Source organism: Chinchilla lanigera, unplaced genomic scaffold (assembly GCF_000276665.1).
Source record: "Chinchilla lanigera isolate Chin_1 unplaced genomic scaffold, ChiLan1.0 scaffold00049, whole genome shotgun sequence".
In the NCBI taxonomy this organism is placed as follows: Eukaryota; Metazoa; Chordata; class Mammalia; order Rodentia; family Chinchillidae; genus Chinchilla; species Chinchilla lanigera.
Window position 1 is genome coordinate 10,011,824 of NW_004955450.1, and position 19,352 is coordinate 10,031,175.

General features: G+C 38.9%; 1 protein-coding gene across 1 annotated transcript in view; it reads left to right on the forward strand.

The window, feature by feature from the left end:
- Dpp8 (dipeptidyl-peptidase 8) overlaps positions 1-19,352 on the forward strand; it is a gene marked incomplete at its 5' end in the record, with an annotated part of 60,201 nt that overhangs the window by 35,372 nt on the left and 5,477 nt on the right. Inside the window, 11 exon segments of the mRNA XM_005393720.2 lie at positions 2,002-2,102; positions 3,158-3,335; positions 4,185-4,344; positions 8,367-8,446; positions 10,793-10,945; positions 11,210-11,345; positions 12,161-12,306; positions 14,002-14,148; positions 15,300-15,452; positions 17,151-17,293; positions 17,729-17,840. Coding sequence (XP_005393777.1) covers positions 2,002-2,102; positions 3,158-3,335; positions 4,185-4,344; positions 8,367-8,446; positions 10,793-10,945; positions 11,210-11,345; positions 12,161-12,306; positions 14,002-14,148; positions 15,300-15,452; positions 17,151-17,293; positions 17,729-17,840 — 1,509 coding nt within the window.

Below are 19,352 nucleotides of genomic sequence, written 5' to 3' on the forward strand. Positions count from 1 at the left end.
TTTCTTTTCTTTGTTTTTTTGTTTTTGAGACAGGGTCTCACTATGTGGTTCAGGCTGGCCTTGAACTTACTAGGTAGCCCAGACTGTCCTTGAACTCATGGCAATCCTCCTGCCTCAGCCTCCCGAGTGCTGGGATCTATAAGGCGTGTGCCACCATGCTTGGCAGCTGTGATTTTTGTATTGACTTTGTTTTCTGATTTCAAAACTTTCTGCTGGTTCCCAAGATAAGAATATGGGGGTAGGCATATTTACCACTCCTTTTCCAATAGTTTTTCTTCATTGCTTTTATTAATTTTTTAAGTCAGTGTATCAAAAAAGAAAGGGTGATTGTTGAGTGGTGGCCTATCTTCTCTCTTGGGTAGATGTCTGCAGTGCCCCATTCCTCTTGTACTGTGGTTCTCCATCTGGATGTCAGAGCCTTCTAAGCTGCATGTTCAACAAGATGAGTGAAAAGCAGTCTTCTCTGCTGGAGTTTTTAAAAATTTTTTTGTGATGGTGGTACTGGGGATTGAACCTGGGACTTTGCCCTGAGCTACATCCCCAGCCCTTTTTATATTTTTTATTTTGAGACAGAGTCTCACTGAGTGGCTCAGTTGCCCAGACTGGGCTTCCTTTTTGTCGTCCTCCTGCTGGAGCCTCCCAGAGTGCTGGGATTGCAGGGGTGCGCCACCGCACCCAGCTCTACTAGAATTTTTTTAATATGGCTTTACTGAGATACAGTTTACAGAGAGTAAAGTTTAAAATTCACTGGCTTTTGGTACATTGACAAAATTGAATAACTACAGTCAATTTTGAGAACATTGTTGTCGCTTTAGAAAGAAACCGTACACCGCTTAGCCACCATCTGCTCAATACCCCATATCCCACAGTCCTTGGCAGGCACTAATCTACTTTGTGTTCTGTTTGAACTGTGTCAGTCTCTCCTTCTCTCTGTCTCTGTCTCTGTCTCTCTCTCTCTCTCTCTCTGTTCTGTTTGAACCACGTATCAATAACTTCTCTCTGTCACTCCCCTCACCCCACCCCATACACACTGTGTTTGGTGCTGGGGATTGAACCTCAGGTCCTCCCACGTTCTACCATTCCACTGCTGAGCTACATCTGCAGTCGAAGTACTTCATTCATTTCTATTGCTGAATAAATTTAATTGTATGGAATAACACATTTTATTTATCCATTTATCAGTTGATATTTTTTGGTTGGTTCCCCTTTTCTGCTGTTAGGAATAAAACTGCTTGAATATGTATGTACAGTAGGAGCTTTTCTGTGAGCTCATACTTTCATTTCTTTAGGTAACATACTAGGTGTAGAATTGATGGATCATAAGGTAGCTCTATGTTTAATCTTTTTTGGAACTGCCAAATTGGTTCCATAAATTTCTAATTTCTCTATATCGTCACCAATACTTGTGATTGTCCATCTTATTTATTATAACCATCCTGGTGGGTTTGAAGTGATTTCATTGTAGTTTTGACTTACATTTTCTTAATGGCTAATAATGTTGAACATTTTTTCCTGTGTTTACTAGACACTTAAATATCTTCTTTGGGGAACTGTTCATCATTTTTGAAAAATTACATATTTTAAAAATTATATTTGGTAGACCTTTAAAGGACAAAAGTTTGCTGACCCTGGAACATTACATTTGTATATTGTACTAATACAGGCTAAAATATAGTGGGGAGAAAAGACTTTTTCTTTTTTAGATACTAGATCCTAAAGTGATTAAATCTTGATTATATCAGTTATTTATCAATGGGTCATTTAGTATAAACTCAAAGGAAAAGCCTTTTAGATTGTGCTTATTCTTGGGGTTAGAAGTTTGTTTTGTTTGTAGGAATAATAAGTCCTAGTATATGTAACCTGTGATTTACTTTTGGTTTTTGCCTTTTTAGATACCTCAGTCTAAAGTGCTATACTATTACAGATGATGGCTTAAGTACTCTAATGAGCCACTTATTTTTCTAAATCTATAATGAAATTCCTTTTTTTCCTCTTTAATAGATTATAGATGTCATAGATAAAGAACTGATTCAGCCATTTGAGATTCTGTTTGAAGGAGTTGAGTATATTGCCAGAGCTGGATGGACTCCAGAGGGAAAATAGTGCGTATGTTAAATTGTGATTTCTTTACAGATAATTTAAGACCCAGAGCTTTAGAAATGTCTGTGCTATTAGGTTTGCCTTGGGGTGGGAGCTAGAAATGTAAACTTACAGTATAGCTATTTCTGAATAAGAGACTTTTCCTAAACTAAGTGGACCTATAAGCATATATAATTGCATGTTAGTTCTCTCGCTTAGCCAGTTACGGTTCACAGTGTTAAGGTTAAATTGTGTGACAAAGCTCAAACATAAAATGTGGTATTTTTAAAACTTGTGTAATTTAGGTAGAAATATTTGTAGAGCCTTATGAGTGTATATGTCTAATATAGGTAATAGTAATTTTCTGAGACTGGCATGTATAGACACTAAAGGGAAAAAAAAAGTTTCAAAGGCCAACCGTGATTTGGGAAAGTTAAAGAAAACCACTTTTTAACCTTATTCAAGCTGGACACAGTGGTGTGTGCCTGTTAATGGCAGCTACTTAGGAAGCTGAGGCATGAGGATCACAAGTTCAAGGCCAGGCTGGGCAACTTAGGGAAAGCCTACCTCAAAGTAAAAAAGGGCTCGAGATCTAACTCAGCCCTCAGGATAAGCATCCCTGGGTTTGATTCCCATTATCATAAAACGAGCAACAGCTATGTTAACACCCCCGCAGCCCAGGGCCTCATGCATGTTAGGCAGGTGCTTTCCCTGTGAGCTATACCCTCTCCCCTCAAGCATTACCCACACACACACTGAGGATCTTTGGACTGAGCTAATTCCTTTTAAAAATTTTTATTTATTTTGAGACAAGGTCTCACTAAATTGCCTAGGCTGGGCTCTAACTTGCAATCGTTCTGCCTCAGCCTCCCCAAGTGCCAGGATTACTGGCATACATCACCATGCCTAGCTTCAACTTTTAACTTTTTAAAGTAAGTGTATTTTTAATTAGTTATTTATATGTAATAATTTAGTATATAATGAAGCAAAGCAGTTCTTTCATTGTAATTGTAGAAATAATAGATATCAAAGAAGAAATTTCTTTATTTCTGGTTCTTTTCTTTATTTGTTTAAATAGTGCTTGGTCCATCCTACTAGATCGTTCCCAAACTCGCCTACAGATAGTATTGATCTCGCCTGAATTATTTATCCCAGTAGAGGATGATGCCATGGAGAGACAGAGACTCATCGAATCAGTGCCTGACTCTGTGACACCACTCATTATCTATGAAGAAACCACAGACATCTGGATAAATGTATGGATTTCTTCCTGTACTTGGCTAAATACTTTTCCAGGATCCTAAAGCAAATGAAATTTTATAGCAAACTATCAAAATGCATTTTTCTAAAGTTCAGAGAAACCATGAATGTTATTTTCTTAATTTGAACGTTTCAAATAGGAGCAGTGGCTCCAGAATGGAACACTTGGTAGATGGAAAGTAGACGCCATTGAAGTGGCTCACACGTGCTCCTAGACACAGGCATGGAGCGCGGAGAGCCATCCGCAGCAACTCCTTACTCTGAGAGGACTGGAAGAGCTGGGGTCTAGACGAGACTCTTGTCTTTTAAGGTGGCAAACTACACCAAAATATACAAATTTTTAATTGAATTTAAAATTTTTCCATTTTAGCATGAAAGGTTAAACAAACTACAAAATAAATAAACCCAGCTCACCCTCTAGGTGACTATGGGCTTCATTTGCTTCACCTAATGTCTGTTTTCCCTCAACTGTTAGAATATTTTTCTTTGGAAAACAAAAGTAAAAAATACTGTCCCTCAGTATTCCTGTAGTAAAAGTTGTATCATGAAACAAACCGTGTGCCGTGCTTTCAAGATTACAGAGATGCTGAGTAAGAAAAAGTATTTGGTCATTTTCCTTTCCATTTGGAAACACTTCTCAGTGGAGGAACGCTTTGGCTAAAATGAAATAAACGTGAAAGGCCCCGGCAGGAGTTCTCGTGTTAAACATACCCTCCCCCTAGCACTGACAGCTGTTTATATTTCAAATCTGTGTATCAAGTAATTCTCCCTTCTCTGTCTTGATTGCGTTATCTGTGTGGTGTTTTCATCACTGTGTGTAGTAAGTGAAGCTATTCATTTTGCAGATCCATGACATCTTTCATGTTTTTCCCCAAACTCGTGAAGATGAAATTGAATTTATTTTTGCCTCTGAATGCAAAACAGGTTTCCGTCATTTATATAAAATCACATCCATCTTAAAGGAGAGCAAATATAAACGATCCAGTGGTGGGCTGCCTGCCCCAAGTAAGTTCTTTTATATTTAAAAAAAAGAAAGAAAAGTGTTGGGTACAGAAGGTGGGAGGGACAGGAGAATATAATGTCTCTGTGTTTTTGTAAGCATTAGTACTTGTTTCATTAAATTTTTTGTTTTGGTTTTAGTTTTTGGTTTTTTGAGACAAGGTCTAGCTGTATAGTTCAGGCTGCCCCTGAACTAACTATATAGCTCAGGCTGGCCTTGAACTTGTGGCACTCCTCCTGCCTCAGCCTTCCAAGTGCTGGGATTATAGGCGTGTGCCACTGTGCCCAGCTTCATTAAATTTAACATATATAAGTAATATATAATTTTAATATATAGGTTTATTATTACATATAAATATATGCATGTGTGAAAACAATAAAGTTCTTGTTGGGTATATAATGAACTGTAAATAACGAATAATCTCAGGGAAGTAGAAAGGCTCATTTTTACTGTATACATTTGCCTTGATTGCAGTGAGCCAATGTTATTTTACATTTTAAAATACTACTTTTTTAAAACTATAGAAAGGGGCCAGGTTTAGTGGCGTGGTCCTGTAATCTCAGGACTCTGAGAAGCTGAGACAGGAGGATTGTAAATTCAAGCTCAGCCTGAGCAGTTTGGCAATTTAGCAGGACCCTGTGTCAAAATAAAAAAGGGCTGGACCTGGAGTTCAGTGTGAAGGCTGTGAGTTTGTAACTCAGTAACATGCACGTACACACACAGACACACTGTGTGTGAGAGAGAAAACCAGAAGTAAAAAATGTGAAAGGAGGCTAGGATAAGGCTCAGTGGTAGAAGTGCTTGCCTGGTGTATATGAGGCCCTGGATTCAATCCCAGCGCTACACAACCAATCAGTAAAAACATAAAACAGTATATAATTATTAGCTATTTTTATATACACTAGATGTTTCTTGTGCTGCTTTCTTCATCTACACTAAATTTATAGTTATAGCTCTTCAGATTGACAGAATTATATTATCTAAAGTTAAATTAAATATTGAGTCAGCTGACAATTTCCATTTTAAAAGTGATGGTTAGCTGGGCCAGGTGTGGTAACGCACGCCTGTAATCCTAGCACTCAGGAGGTAGGAAGATAAGAAGATAGCTGTGATTTTGAGGCCAGCCTGGGCTACATAGTGAGACCCTGTCTCAAAAAAAAAAAGCAATAAGTGATGGTTGGCTTTTTGGAACATGTACTGCAGGACGTGTACGTAAGCCTAAAAAAGGTGGGGTGTGTCACTCAGTGGCACCGCACTTGCCAAGCATGCTCGAGGCCCTGGCTTCCGTTCCCAGGACTGCACAAACAAAACAGCACAAAACCAAAGTCAAATGGCACATCAGTTGGTTTTCCCGAGTTTTTCTAAAACCAAGCTACAATCTTTGGCTTTCATAATATAGTTTTAGAATAGTAAACACTTTATAATAGGTAATGTTAAATGCTTAACTGCTGTGTATAACTTCAGATTTAACATGACTTTTAAAAATTTTGGTAAAATGAATATAATATCTACCATTTTAGCCATATTAAGGGTATAATTTAGTAGGCTGTTTGTGTCATATAATGTCACTGTCCATTTCCAGAATTTTTTTGTTTTCTAAAACTGAAACTTCTTATTAAAAATAACTCCCCACTCCCCCAGCCCTTAGTGACCACTTTCTGTCTGTGAATTTTAAATCCCTGGGTATCTCATTTTAAATCCCTGGGTATCTCATTTAAGAAGAGTTGTACAGTATTTTTCTTTTTGTGACTGGCTTATTTCATGTAGTATTATGTCCTTGAGTTTCATCCAGTGACATGTGTCAGAATTTTCTTCCCTTTAAAGGTGGATACTATTTCATGTATGTATATGACCTATTTTATTAATCCAGTGTCTATCAATAGACACCTGGGTTGCTTCCATCTTTGGACTATTGTGAATAATGCTTCTGTGGAAGTGAGTATACAGTTTTTTGTTCCTGTCCTGGCTTTCGGTTCTTTAGGAGATTATATATTCAGAAGTGGAATTTCTGGATTAAACGGTAATTCTGTTTGACTTTTTGAGGAGCTGCCGTGGTGTTTGCCACGGTGGTTGCCCCATTGGTAGGTAATACTGTTGGTAGTAGCCACACTATTTTATTTTCCCACCAGCGGTACACAGAGTTTTAATTTCTTTACATCTTTGACAATTTATTATTTCTGGATTTTTTTTTTAATTTTTTTTTTTTTGGTACAAGGAATCAAACTCAGGACCTTGCACTTGCCAGGCAGTGCACTTCCTATAAGATCCATCCTAGTTAATGAGGCGATTTTAATTTCCTAATGATTAATGTTGTCAAATATCTTTTCATACACTTATTGACAGTTTGTGTGTCTTCTTTGGACAAATGTCTGTTCTAGTCCTTTGCCCATTTTTAATTGGGTTGCTTTTTTATTTAAGGTGGCCTTTTAATTATCATCTATGTTGGGAAGCAATAAACTATATCTTGAGTGTAGCAAAGGTAATACTATCTACGACTCTGCTCCTTTCTTTAGCATAATTGTTTCAAGGCAGACAGGAGCTTACGTATCCAAGATGAGGGTTTTCTTTCTTTAGAGCCTTAGCTTATCCCTGAGTATGAAATTGCTCTTACCAGTTCTTTTATAGTTCAGAAATTAAATGCATGTAGGGATTCCAGAAAGGCTAGTGATAAAGACCAAAGAGCTGTGAAAAGTGGTACACTAACTAAAACAACATTTTTGGAACCATAGTATGAAATTGATGACTTCAAATGTGGTATACCAGTTAAAGAGTGTAAGAGAAGCTGTTCTCTCAGTTAGCATGCTCAGGTCACCAACCCTGTGCTCCCTGTCAGGGTCTGCTGTATCTCTAGGCCCCTCAGATTGTCCGCCTCTTCTCTTATTTCTTTGCTTTTCCTGTTCTTTCTTTAGGGTTTTGTTTTGTTTTTTGGCCATGTTTTCTTCCTTTTCCTTCATTTATGTCTGTGTCATTTCCCTTTTCCGTTTTCCCACCTCTTTTCTTCTTTAAGTGATTAGGTAATCCCAGCACTCTGGAGGAGGCTGAGGCAGGAGGATCACCATGAGTTCTAGACCTGGGCTACCTAGTGAGTTCAAGGCTAGCTTGCACTGTATAGTGAGACCCTGTCTCCAAAACAGACAAACTAAGGTAGTTAGTTGCATTTGTAGAAGACATCCCTTACCAACCAATTTGTGGTGCTTTTGAGTTCGCAGCTTCCCAATCATCTGTTTGGCTGTTTTCATATTGTCTACGTGGGCCATTCTGTCATTATTTCAGAGTATTGCAAAAACTAATAACAAGTTTTTTAAAATTAACTATATACTTTTTAAAATTAAAGTGAAATTTCTATTATTATTGTTTCCATTATTATTAACCATTTTAAAACAAAACAAAACAAAACAAAACAAATAAATAAATAAATAAAACGAGTCAGCCAGGCGTGGTGGCGCATGTCCATAATCCCAGAACTTGGGAGACTGAGGCAGGAGGATCACTGTGAAATCTAGGCCAGCCTGAGCTACAAAGTGAGTTCAAGGTGAGCCTGAACTGCATAGTGAGACCCTGTCTCAAAACAAAATAAATAAATAAACTAATTAATTAATTAATTAAACAACCCAGCTGTGCCTGGTGGCAGAGGTCTTTAATCCCAGCACTCTAGGAGGTTGAGGCAGGAAGATTATGAGTGTCAGCCCAGCCTAGGTAATTTAGGAATTTAGTGAGACCCTGACTCAAAAATAAGGCCCTGGGTTCAACACCCAGTACCACAGGTGGGCGGGTGGGTGGATGGATGGATGGGTGGATGGATAGATAGCAATTCAGTGTCGCATAGTACTTCACAGTGTTACACAACCATCTCCGCTGTCTAAAACATTCAGTTCCAAAACATTTTCATTACTGCAAATATAATTTAGTGGGTTTTTTTTTTTATGCAGCTTTTTGGCAAAAACACTTTTTAGAACACTATTCTATACTGTTTCATTTGCTAATAGTCTGGTATACAGTACTAAATTCTAACTGTATTTATCTCTAGGTGATTTCAAGTGTCCTATCAAAGAGGAAATCGCGATTACCAGTGGTGAATGGGAAGTTCTCGGTCGGCATGGATCTAATGTATGTCCTTCTATTCTGCTCAGGTTTGGTCAGGATCTGCTGTGTGAATATAGTACTGAAAATCAGCAGTGCAACTTCATATGACCTCAGTGTTTTACAAATATTAATTTAGGCCCTAAAAGAACTCAAGTTGTTGGAAGAATCTTAATTTAAATTTTAAATTTCATTGTTTAAATAAGCCTAGTGCTGTGATTACTAAAGGTCACTATTCTCAAGTGAAAGTGAGGAATTAGGATATAATTTGAAAGTTAGTTTAAATCTGTTACAAATTACTTGTGTTATTTCTGCATTACAAATTTCATTTATTCAGAGCACATGATTCTTTTATTCACCTGGTTGTTTGGGGGTTTTTTTTTGTTTTTTTGTTTTTTGTCTTTTTGAGGCAGGGTCTCACTATACAGTTCAGGCTGGCCTTGAGCTCACTTTGTAGCTCAGGCTGGTCTTGAACTTGCAACGATCCTCCTGCCTCAGCCTCCCAAGTACTGGGATTACAGGTGCTGGGATTATAGGCATGTGCCACCATACCCCGGCTCATTCACCTGTTTATTTTGTCTCACAGATTTAAACGTTTATCCACCACCTACAAATAGGGGTGGGCATAGACAGAGCTTAGATTGAGAAGAAGAGGGAAGTCTACCCTCTGTTTTGCCCTAAGCAAGTGGCTTTCTATAGTAATTCAGTGGCTTGTTTCACTTTTCAAGGCACCTTTCATGTGCTCCAGTTTTAAATTAGGTGACCAGTTTCTTAGTTCTCTAAAACTTCATTCTTTCTCTGCTTGACTTACAGTTAAATTGATGTATTCTACCAGGATTAAGTAAAGCTTCAGTTTGAATTTTTCAGATTGATAGAGATTTACAGGCTGAGTATTTTGTACAGTGGCTATGTAGAAATCAGTGTAATCCCTAAGGTGATTCAAGAGAAAGAGTGAAGATCCCCATCCCGTATTAGTTTTTATTAGTAAAAACTTCAGAGTATCATAGGCAACCTATAAAATCTCATGCCAGTGAGAGCCTCACATGACCACATATAAAGTTTTATATTTGTATATTTATTTCTGTTTAGGGACTTTGAATACTACTGTCACCAGAGAAAAAAAGTCTTGTCAAATTCTAGGTTCTAATAACAGAAAATTTCACTGATCTGTGTGGATCTGACCCTTTTTCAAGCGACCTAAACGGCTCTCCACTATTTGCCACTACATGTGTCAGTTTTCCTGATGTTGCGCTTATTTATGTGATATATTTTTCTCCCTTCCTCTTCTATTTTCCCTGTGTTCTTCTTTTGTTTTTTGTCTTTAATTTGCCTATTTCCTTTTTGCTTTTAGAAGTGACCTTGTCCACACTCAAGGATTTCTAATGGCAATAATTGGGCAGGAAGCTTTGAGACTTCAGTTTATGTGCCTCTTACTCTTGGTGTTTCTCAAAGTGTGCTTCTGGGCCAGCAGCAAAAGCTCAGCAGCACCTTGGAACCTGGTAGAAATGCATAGTCTGGGGCCCGTCTCAGATCTCCTGAATCACAAACTCTGGTGACAGGACCCAAGTGTCTGTTCACCAAGCCCCAGAGATTCTAATGCTGGTGAACATAAGTAATGATGCGAAGAAAAAAAAAAGTACCATTGTAAATGGGAGTGACAAGCTTACTGGTTATTTCTTAAACTCTGGAAGGCCGACTCCCGGCTGATGAAGAGCAGAACTAGTCCTATCTTGGAGAGATTAGCATATAACTGTAAAGATTCTCAAACTTTTTATTACATATAGCAGCTGTGTTAATTTAAGTATTTATGTGTCCAGAAAAATATATAAAATGATGAAAATGTTTCCTGTAAAAAAAGATGTTTGGGGCCGGGGATGTAGCTCAGTGGCACAGCGCCTGCCTGGCAAGCACAAGGTCCTGAGTTTGATTGCCGGTACCAAAAAAAATAAAATAGGGGCTGGGGATTTAGCTCAGCGGCACAGTGCCTGCCTGGCAAGCGCAAGGTCGTGAGTTCGATTCCTGGTACCAGAAAAAAAACAAAAAAAATAAATAAATAAAAATAAATAAATAAATAAAATAAAAAATTAAAAACACTTGCTTTTGAAATGTATCTGTGTTATCTTTGCTATGTAAAAAATTTTGAGTTTTATCAAACGTTGAGTAGGCTGGTAGAGAAATTTTTAAAGCAACAATAAAAAAAAACCATTTGTTTATTGCTATAACTTGACAAGAATATTAAGTGAGTTCTGCTGTGAGTTTACTAGCAATTTTTTTGAGATCTGAATGATTACTTAAAAGATTATACACAGCTGGAGATATAGCTGAATGGTAAAGCACTTATCTAGCATGTCAATTTTGTTGTTGTTTTGGCAGATTCAGGTTGATGAAGTCAGAAGACTGGTGTATTTTGAAGGCACCAAAGACTCCCCATTAGAACACCACCTGTATGTGGTCAGCTACGTAAACCCTGGAGAGGTGACGAGACTAACCGACCGTGGCTATTCCCACTCCTGCTGCATCAGCCAGGTATTAAGTCCCTGTTTGAAAAGGGCTTCTTCTCATGTAGAAACCCTCCACCTGTGTAAGACTCCTTTTGATTGATGTGAAAATTGTGAAGTCGGCAGCAGAGGCCTCCCTAGGAGCTTTAAAGTGCTTACCCCTAACTTGGGCCTTGTGTGTGTCAATAGGCAAACCCTTGTTTTACTCTGATAACATTAGTGCAGATGTAACAGCAAATAACCTTTCTGACTTTTTGCTAAAGGAAAACGTAATTGTTTCTCTTTCTTCTAGCATTGTGACTTTTTTATAAGTAAATATAGTAACCAGAAGAATCCACACTGTGTGTCTCTTTATAAACTGTCAAACTCTGAGGATGACCCAACTTGCAAAACAAAGGAATTTTGGGCCACCATTTTGGATTCAGCAGGTACTCTTATTCCCTGAACCTGACCTTAAATAGGATCAGTACAGGGCTGGGGATGTAGCTCAGTGATAGAGCACTTGCCTCAGGGTGTACAGGCCCTAGGTTCAATCCCCAGCACTCCAAATAACAGACAATTAATGCACTCAACCCATGAAATAGGTGCACTTTTTCTAGACAAAGTCTTCCCATCTCTCAGCCCTCCCATGAGCTTCTGCTTGGCACCCCCCACCCCTGCCCTGCCACCCCATAGCTGCTGAGTGAGATGGGTTACTTCTCACTCTGAGCAGGAGCAGGTCTGGAAGGCCGTTGGGAAATAAGGTCAACATAATGTATTCTGAGGTAGGAAGAGCCTTTGAACAGGGAAGCAGCAGCTTTAGGGAATAACCAGCTGACAGTCTTCCTTAAGTTCTGAAGTACTTGCAGAGGCTGTTGTAATAAAAGACGGAACACTTGCTCTGTGTGGAAGTGAATAGCACCACGCATCCGCTTGCTTATTTACTTACTACTAGGGATTGAACTCAGAAGGTTGAGCTGTATCCTCAGCCCTTTTCATATTTTATTTTGAGACATACTGTCACTATATTGCCCAGGTTGGCTTTGAACTCATGGTGTGATCCTCTTGCCTCAGCCTTCCGAGTGCTGGGCTTACAGCCATTTGCCACCGTGCCTATATTTTCTGTTGAATTTCATGCTTATCTCACCTGAAAAAGGTTTGTCACTTTTATGTGGAGTTCTGGGTTTTGATGTTTTCTTCCTTGCTCTGGGTTTATAGGGCTCCCTTGAGAATATTTACAGACTTTGTATGTTACCACTCACAGGTCCTCTTCCTGACTATACTCCCCCAGAAATTTTCTCTTTTGAAAGTACTACTGGATTTACATTGTATGGGATGCTGTACAAGCCTCATGATCTACAACCTGGAAAGAAGTACCCCACCGTGCTCTTCATATATGGTGGTCCTCAGGTGGGTTATAAATACATATAAATACACATACATAAATAATTCTGGGTGATTCTAGGTCTGGTCAGTTATTCACGACAAGAATTTTAAGCCAGCCAGGTGTGGTGGCACACACCTGTGATACCAGCATTCAGGAGCCTGAAGCCAGGGAATCACAAGTTTGAGGCCGTCCTGGGCTACATAGTGAATTCAGGGCCAGCCTTCACTACAAAGTGAGACCTTGTCTTTAAAAAAAAGAATTTCAAGCAGTGTCGTGCTTTTGCTGTTCTCAGCTTTTCTAATTATCCAGTTATGACGTTCAGAAAGCTTGATATTTAAATTTAGATGGCTAATTTTTTACTTTATAGTCACAACTGTAACTATTGGGGAAGTGGAATATTCATGTCAGTGGGTAAATAAATTGCTTCCTATGTAGAGAAATGTGTTTGGAAAATAAAACTGAATAGTTAAATGTCTTGGTCAATAAAAACAGTCTTATATTTTCAGAAAGCCTAGCCTTGGTAGTCTAGCAAATTCCCCTTTCATTCTAAGTCTCATCTCTCAAGCAAACTAGAATACTTTTATCAGCTAGTGATAACAACTACTATACTACTTAGTACTCTCAGAAGTTTGCACCTTGAGTTTCCATTTTCTGGATTAAATATTAGCATGTGAGTGTTAAGTAAATGCTATTCACTAAGGAAGTATAGTACTCTGGGTAGATAAATTGGTTAATTTTTTTAAATGTTTGCCCTTGATCATATTATAGTAGTACCTTGGTTCAGGAACTTAATTGGTTCCACACCTCTGGAAAAGACCATGTTTGTGTTCATGTGGGAAAGATGGCCAGAGTCATATTCATCACCTGATGTGGAGTTCATAAACAAAAACAAAATTTTGCCAAATGCTTCTGTTTGCGAACCAAATTATTCACAGACAAAAGCATTTGTGGAGCTGGGAATTTAGCTCAGTGGTGCAGCGCCCACCTGGCAAGTATGAGGTCTTAAGTTCAATACCCACCCACCCCCACAAAAAAAAACAAAGCAGGGGGCTGCGGATTTAACTCAGCAGCACAGCACCTGCCTGGCAAGCGCAATGTCGTGAGTTTGATTCCTGGTACCGGAAAGCAAACAAACAACAAAAACAAAGCATTCGTGAACCTGGGTGCACCACTTTATCTTGCACAAAGGCTTAAGGAAATGAGACTGTAATTACAGTGTTTCATAGTGCAAGTCTTAGGCTCAGTGGCATCTCTTATAAGTATGAGCAGTTATTTAATATCTGAAAATGTATCAAAACGTGAAGTTATACAAAATGTAAAAAGTAAAATATATAAACTATGAAATCTCAAGGATGATGATCAGGTATTGAATTAACTTTACTATCATTGAGTACGTTTTACAGCCAGTACATTATTCATGCTGGGCATAATGGTGTACACCTGTAATCCCAGCTGCTCTGAAAGCTGAGGCAGGAGGATAGCAAGTTTGAGCCCAGCCTGGACAGCTTAGTGAGATCCTGTCTGAAATGAAAAAAAGGCTGGGGATGTAGCTTGGTAATAGACCTAGTGCTCTTGGGTTTGATCCCCAGTATCTTTTTTAAAATTACATTTAAAGACACAAATATTAAAAATGTAAACTTTGTACTTTTTGCAGTGCCCCATCTTGTGGATTGTATGCTCCCATGTGATACATTCCCTGACTTTTTTTTCTTCTTCAGGTGCAATTGGTGAATAATCGATTTAAAGGAGTCAAGTATTTCCGCTTGAATACCCTAGCCTCTCTGGGTTATGTGGTTGTGGTGATAGACAACAGGGGATCCTGTCACCGGGGGCTAAAATTTGAAGGCGCCTTTAAGTATAAAATGGTGTGTGAACATAAAAACACTTTTAAAGACATTTACACTTTCTCGTTCATTGTTTGGTGTGAAATCCAAAGACAGACTTAGGTGTTGTGAGCGTGGGTGGATGCGTACATGTGTGTTAGCGTGTGGGGTGGGAGGGAAGGTACAATCCGATGTGCCCTAGGCTGGCTCACGTTTGCTTTTATGTAACACTGGGGTGCGGAGGGAGAGCCCCTCCCGTGTCTCTGTGACCACCTCAGCCAGGAGGCAGCACTGTTCAGTTTTTGGCATCCTGTACACTGCTGAGGAGTCACTGAGATTTGTTCTGTCCTCTGTGAAGAGGGAAACCAACTGGTTAGTGCCTTCCTTGTGACAAGCCTCTTTCTCTCTACAGGAAGCTTTAAATGCTACCTTTTAGAGATGCCCCATGTCCTTTCTGCTGCTTTGGGAAATGATGACAATCCGATGTTCCTTTTGCACAGTAAAGCACTTACTGTGTTTGCCAGTGTATTGGACATGCTGAGTAAGACATGGGGATTTTCTCCCACAGCCAATTCTTTGACCTTATGTTGTATTCTCATGTAAGTTTTTTTGTTTTAATTTTTGTTTTTTGCTCAGTGAAGTGAGATTGTATGCACTGGCAGGCCAAGTAATATAGACAGGTGGCAGCGGTCGGAATGAAGACTTAATAGGGCTTTGAAGAGAGAACACATTTAGTTCCTTCTCGAGGTATCGTGGGAAGCAGGAATGTAGGACCTCAGGTGATTCCCTCTGCTTTACTGCACTAAGTATTAGGGAGCAGTGAAGTTAATCAGTCTCTGAGGGGGGCTGATTTTTTGCCTTTGGGTACAGGGAAGGCTTGTTACAAGGAAGACGCTGGCCTCTTAGCAGACAACAGAACAAATGGAAATGGGAAATACCCAAGAGTGAGGAAAGGGCTTTAGGACTAAGTGGTGGCTAAACTCTAGGAAGCCTCACAGTAGAAGCCTCTATCTCTAAATAGAGTTTTTTAAAAAAATTTCCTAGAGGGTACCAGAATCTCAGTTGTTAATGAATTCTAACCTGAAAAAACCCTTCAGGTATTTTTAGTGAAAACACTTATCAACTTTAAAAGCACTCTTACAGTGAGACCTTTATGCCTCAGAATCAGTAAAGTCTTCTTCCTCTCTTGGCAGGGCCAAATAGAAATTGACGATCAAGTGGAAGGGCTCCAGTATCTAGCCTCTCGGTATGACTTCATTGACTTGGATCGAGTGGGCATCCACGGCTGGTCCTATGGCGGATACCTCTCCCTGATGGCATTAATGCAGAGGTCCGATATCTTCAGGGTATGTGACTTTCTGTTTTACTCAACTTTGTAAATAATGGTAGACATGCAGAAAATTTACTTCTGAATGTTTACAGAATTGGCCGAATTACAGTATGTGAGGGTCTGCATGTTGAATGGCCACGTGAGATACGTATTTCCATTGTTAGTGTAATTTCTTTAAGTACTTGCCAACTTGATGACCGGTTCTGGGCCATTTTTAGACAGCCAGAAACTGTGGTGGAGAGTTGTGATTATAAACACATACATATGTATAATGGATTATAATTACTTTATTTTGGACTGCAGGTCTGCTGGCAGGAACCTCTGCCATATACAACACTCTGTCCTCAGCAGCCAGGCACAACACTTGGCACATAGCAGGCCCTCAGTAAATCTGTGTTGAATACAAGTTCTTGGGTTCCACCCCATTGTTGAAAGGGGGAGAAAACTGTCAAGTGAATGAATGATTAAATAATGAAATCCTTACAGTTCTGTAAACTCTTGGTATATATTGGAGAAAGTACTTAAAAGATGTTAATAGTTGTTAAGAGAGTAGGAAATGTGGGCAGTGTTTTTCTTTTTTCATATTTTAATATTTTATTCTACAGTGAAAAGTAATTTTTGAGAATAAAAATGATTAAAAAAATAAAAATGATGAGTTTTTGTTCTTGCCTATATATTTAGAGAATCTTTGTAATAACTACAGATGGACTCTGAAAAGTGCCATAATTTATTTAAATATAAAATTTTTGAGCCTTAAGATTAAGAAGTAAATTTTTAGTACTTAAATATAGTTCAGGGGCTGGAGATTTAGCTCAGCGGCAAAAGCGCCTGCCTGGCAAGCGCAAGGTCGTGAGTTCGGTTCCCGGTACCGGAGAAAAACCAAAAAAAAAATATATATATATAGTTCATTCATTGTTTTAAATTCTGTACTATCACTGGATATGGTGGTGCACACCTGTAATCCCAGCACTCAGGAAGCTGAGGCAGGAGATTGCTGTGAATTCAAGGCAAGCCTGGGCTATATAGAGAGTTCAGGACCATCCTGAACTATACAGTGAGACCCTGTCTCAAAAAAACCAATTAATTAATTAATTAATTCTGTACTGCCACAGGGCATGGTAGTATATGCCTATAATTCTAGCGTTCTCTGGGAGGCTGAGGCAGGCAGATTAGATGTTTGGGCCCACCCTAAGCAATTTAAGAAGACCCTGTCTCAAAATAAGAAAGAGGGGAAGAAGGGGGAGGATATAGCTCAGTGAGAAAGCTTTGGATTCCATCCTCAATACTGCCAAAAAAAAATCTGTACTACTAACAAAAGCTTAAAAAAAAAAATGGCTGTTTTCCCTATAAGAAGTTGACAGTTACGCTTTTTCTCTCTAGTAGCATGGATGAGTTTACACTAGAGTATTTCTAAAGTATTTGTATTCTCTAGGTCATTCTCCCCTTTTAATAAAGGGATGCATGGCTTGTATTTCATTTGGCCCAGGGTAAGACTTTGGTATGTGGCATGCCTGTGGAACATGAAACTCACTGACTCACAAAGTATCAAATGTGTGACCTTGGCAGCTAGCTGAGTTTCTGTCTCATGAGACCATGTATGCCCAGTAGTGGCGCTAACCCTGAGGATAATTTTAACCTGTGAATGTGCAGTTGTAAGTTCTCCTTGCTAGCTGCTCTTCTGGAACAGCTGCCTATTAAATGTTGTCTTATGCAGGTTGCTATTGCCGGAGCCCCAGTCACTCTGTGGATCTTCTATGATACAGGATACACGGAACGTTATATGGGTCACCCTGACCAGAATGAGCAGGGCTATTACCTAGGCTCTGTGGCCATGCAGGCGGAAAAGTTCCCCTCTGAGTAAGTTTGAGCTAAAAAATTAATGTTATCAATTTTAAATTGTATCTTTAAAAGTCATTAGTAACGAAAATTCAAATACTGAAAACTTAGATTAATGTTTTATAGAATACTAGAATGGCATGGCAGTTTCTCAAAGCTAAATTGAAGACCATTCATACTGATTTTTGTTGTTTTTACAAGTGCTTTTTCTAGAAGCATGGTATAATTATTGATATGTTCTAATATTTTAATAAGAAATCTAATACACAGTCTTTCATTTTTCATTGCAGGGGTTTGGGGTTAATATATTTCAAGTTTAGTACTGAAAATGTTAAATCCTTATTTTAATATTATACTATAAAAAGTTAATATCATTAAGTGTGATTAGTATAAAAGAATGGTTTTCCTTAATACTGTAATATTTTGCTTAACCCTCTGATATTTCTCTTTCTCCAGACCAAATCGTTTACTACTCTTACATGGGTTCTTGGATGAGAACGTCCATTTTGCACACACCAGTATATTACTGAGTTTTTTAGTGAGGGCGGGGAAGCCATATGATTTACAGGTGAGTTATCTGTGTGTTCAGATTAAATGCAGTAGTGACTAGTGATTGATTACTTTGAAATCTAGCAAAATAAAGAATTAGGACAGATTTCCCTGTTTAAGAGAACTAAGATTATAGGCACAGCCTGTAAAAATGGAATAAAAACTCAGCCCCTGCTAAACCTGGCTGGGACCTGGCCTGTGGGACTCCATGCCTGCGTCTCTGCCTGGGGACTGTGAGCGGGGAAGTGGCGGCGGTGGTGGGCTGTCTGCTCACTGTCCTCCGTAGCTTTTCTTTCTCCCCTTGGAAGGGATGGAAATGCTGTTTGATTTCATTGTTCTAAAAAGATTTGTAAAACTCGATTACATGGTTTTTAATTTTCTTTTACATTGCCATTGGTGCAGAAACTAGAATACCATCTTCCATTGTTCCCTTTCAGAAAGAGAGAGAGAGAGTGAAAGTTCTTCCAGGCTGGGGATGTAGCTCACTGGCACAGCACCTGCTTGGCAAGTGCAAGGTCCTGAGTTCAATCCCCAGTACAAAAAAAAAGAACAGTTCTTCGTTTCTGTTATTTAAAAAGATTATGTGCTCATGAAAAATAAAAAAACTTTTATTACATTTGCCTTTTTTATATTTTAGTTGACATTTCTGTTAAGTTAAACTGAGATATTTGTCCATAGCAGTAATTTTCAAGGTTTTTGGTCTCAGGGCTGGGGATATAGCTGAGCAGCACAAGTGCCTGCCTGGCAAGCTCAAGGTTCTGAGTTTGATTCCCAGTATCAAAAAAAAAAAAGATTTTTGGTCTCAGGACCCCTTTATATACCAAAGAGCTTTTTGTATGTGGATTATGTCTATTGGTATTTCTCACCAGGTGTGTTGTCAAATACCTGTTGTCCCATTTATTAATTAAGGAGGCCAAGGCAGGAGGATCACTTGTACCCACAAGTTGAAGACTAATGTAGGTGGGCTGGGGATGTAGCTCAGTGGCACAAGCACCTTCCTGGCAAGCGCAAGGTTCTAAGTTCAATTCCCAGTATCAAAAAAAAAAAGTCAAAACAAGACTAATGTAGGCAACATAGCGAGACCCCATCTCAAAAGGCTCATGTAAGCTACTAAAGTTGAGAAACATTTTAAAGATTGCCAGGCATATTGGCGTGCATTTGTAATCCCAGCTACTTGGGAGGTGGTGGCAGGAGAATTAGGAGTTTGAGGCTACCATGGATTACACTGTAGGACTCTGATTCAAAAAGGAAAAAAAACTTAAATATTGATTTAAAATAACAATAAGAAATTATTACCTATTAACAGAATTACAGAAAAAACTGTATAACAGAACAAGTACTATTGCCAGGCATGGTGGCTTACACCTGTAATCCCAGCACTCAGGAGGCTGAGGCAGGAGGATCGCTGTGAGTTCAACACCAGCCCGAAGTGCATAGTGAAACCCTGTCTCAAAAAGACAAAAAAAAAAAAAAAGGAATACTATTAACAGAAAATGACATTATTTTACTTTTGTAAATCTCCTACAAAAAA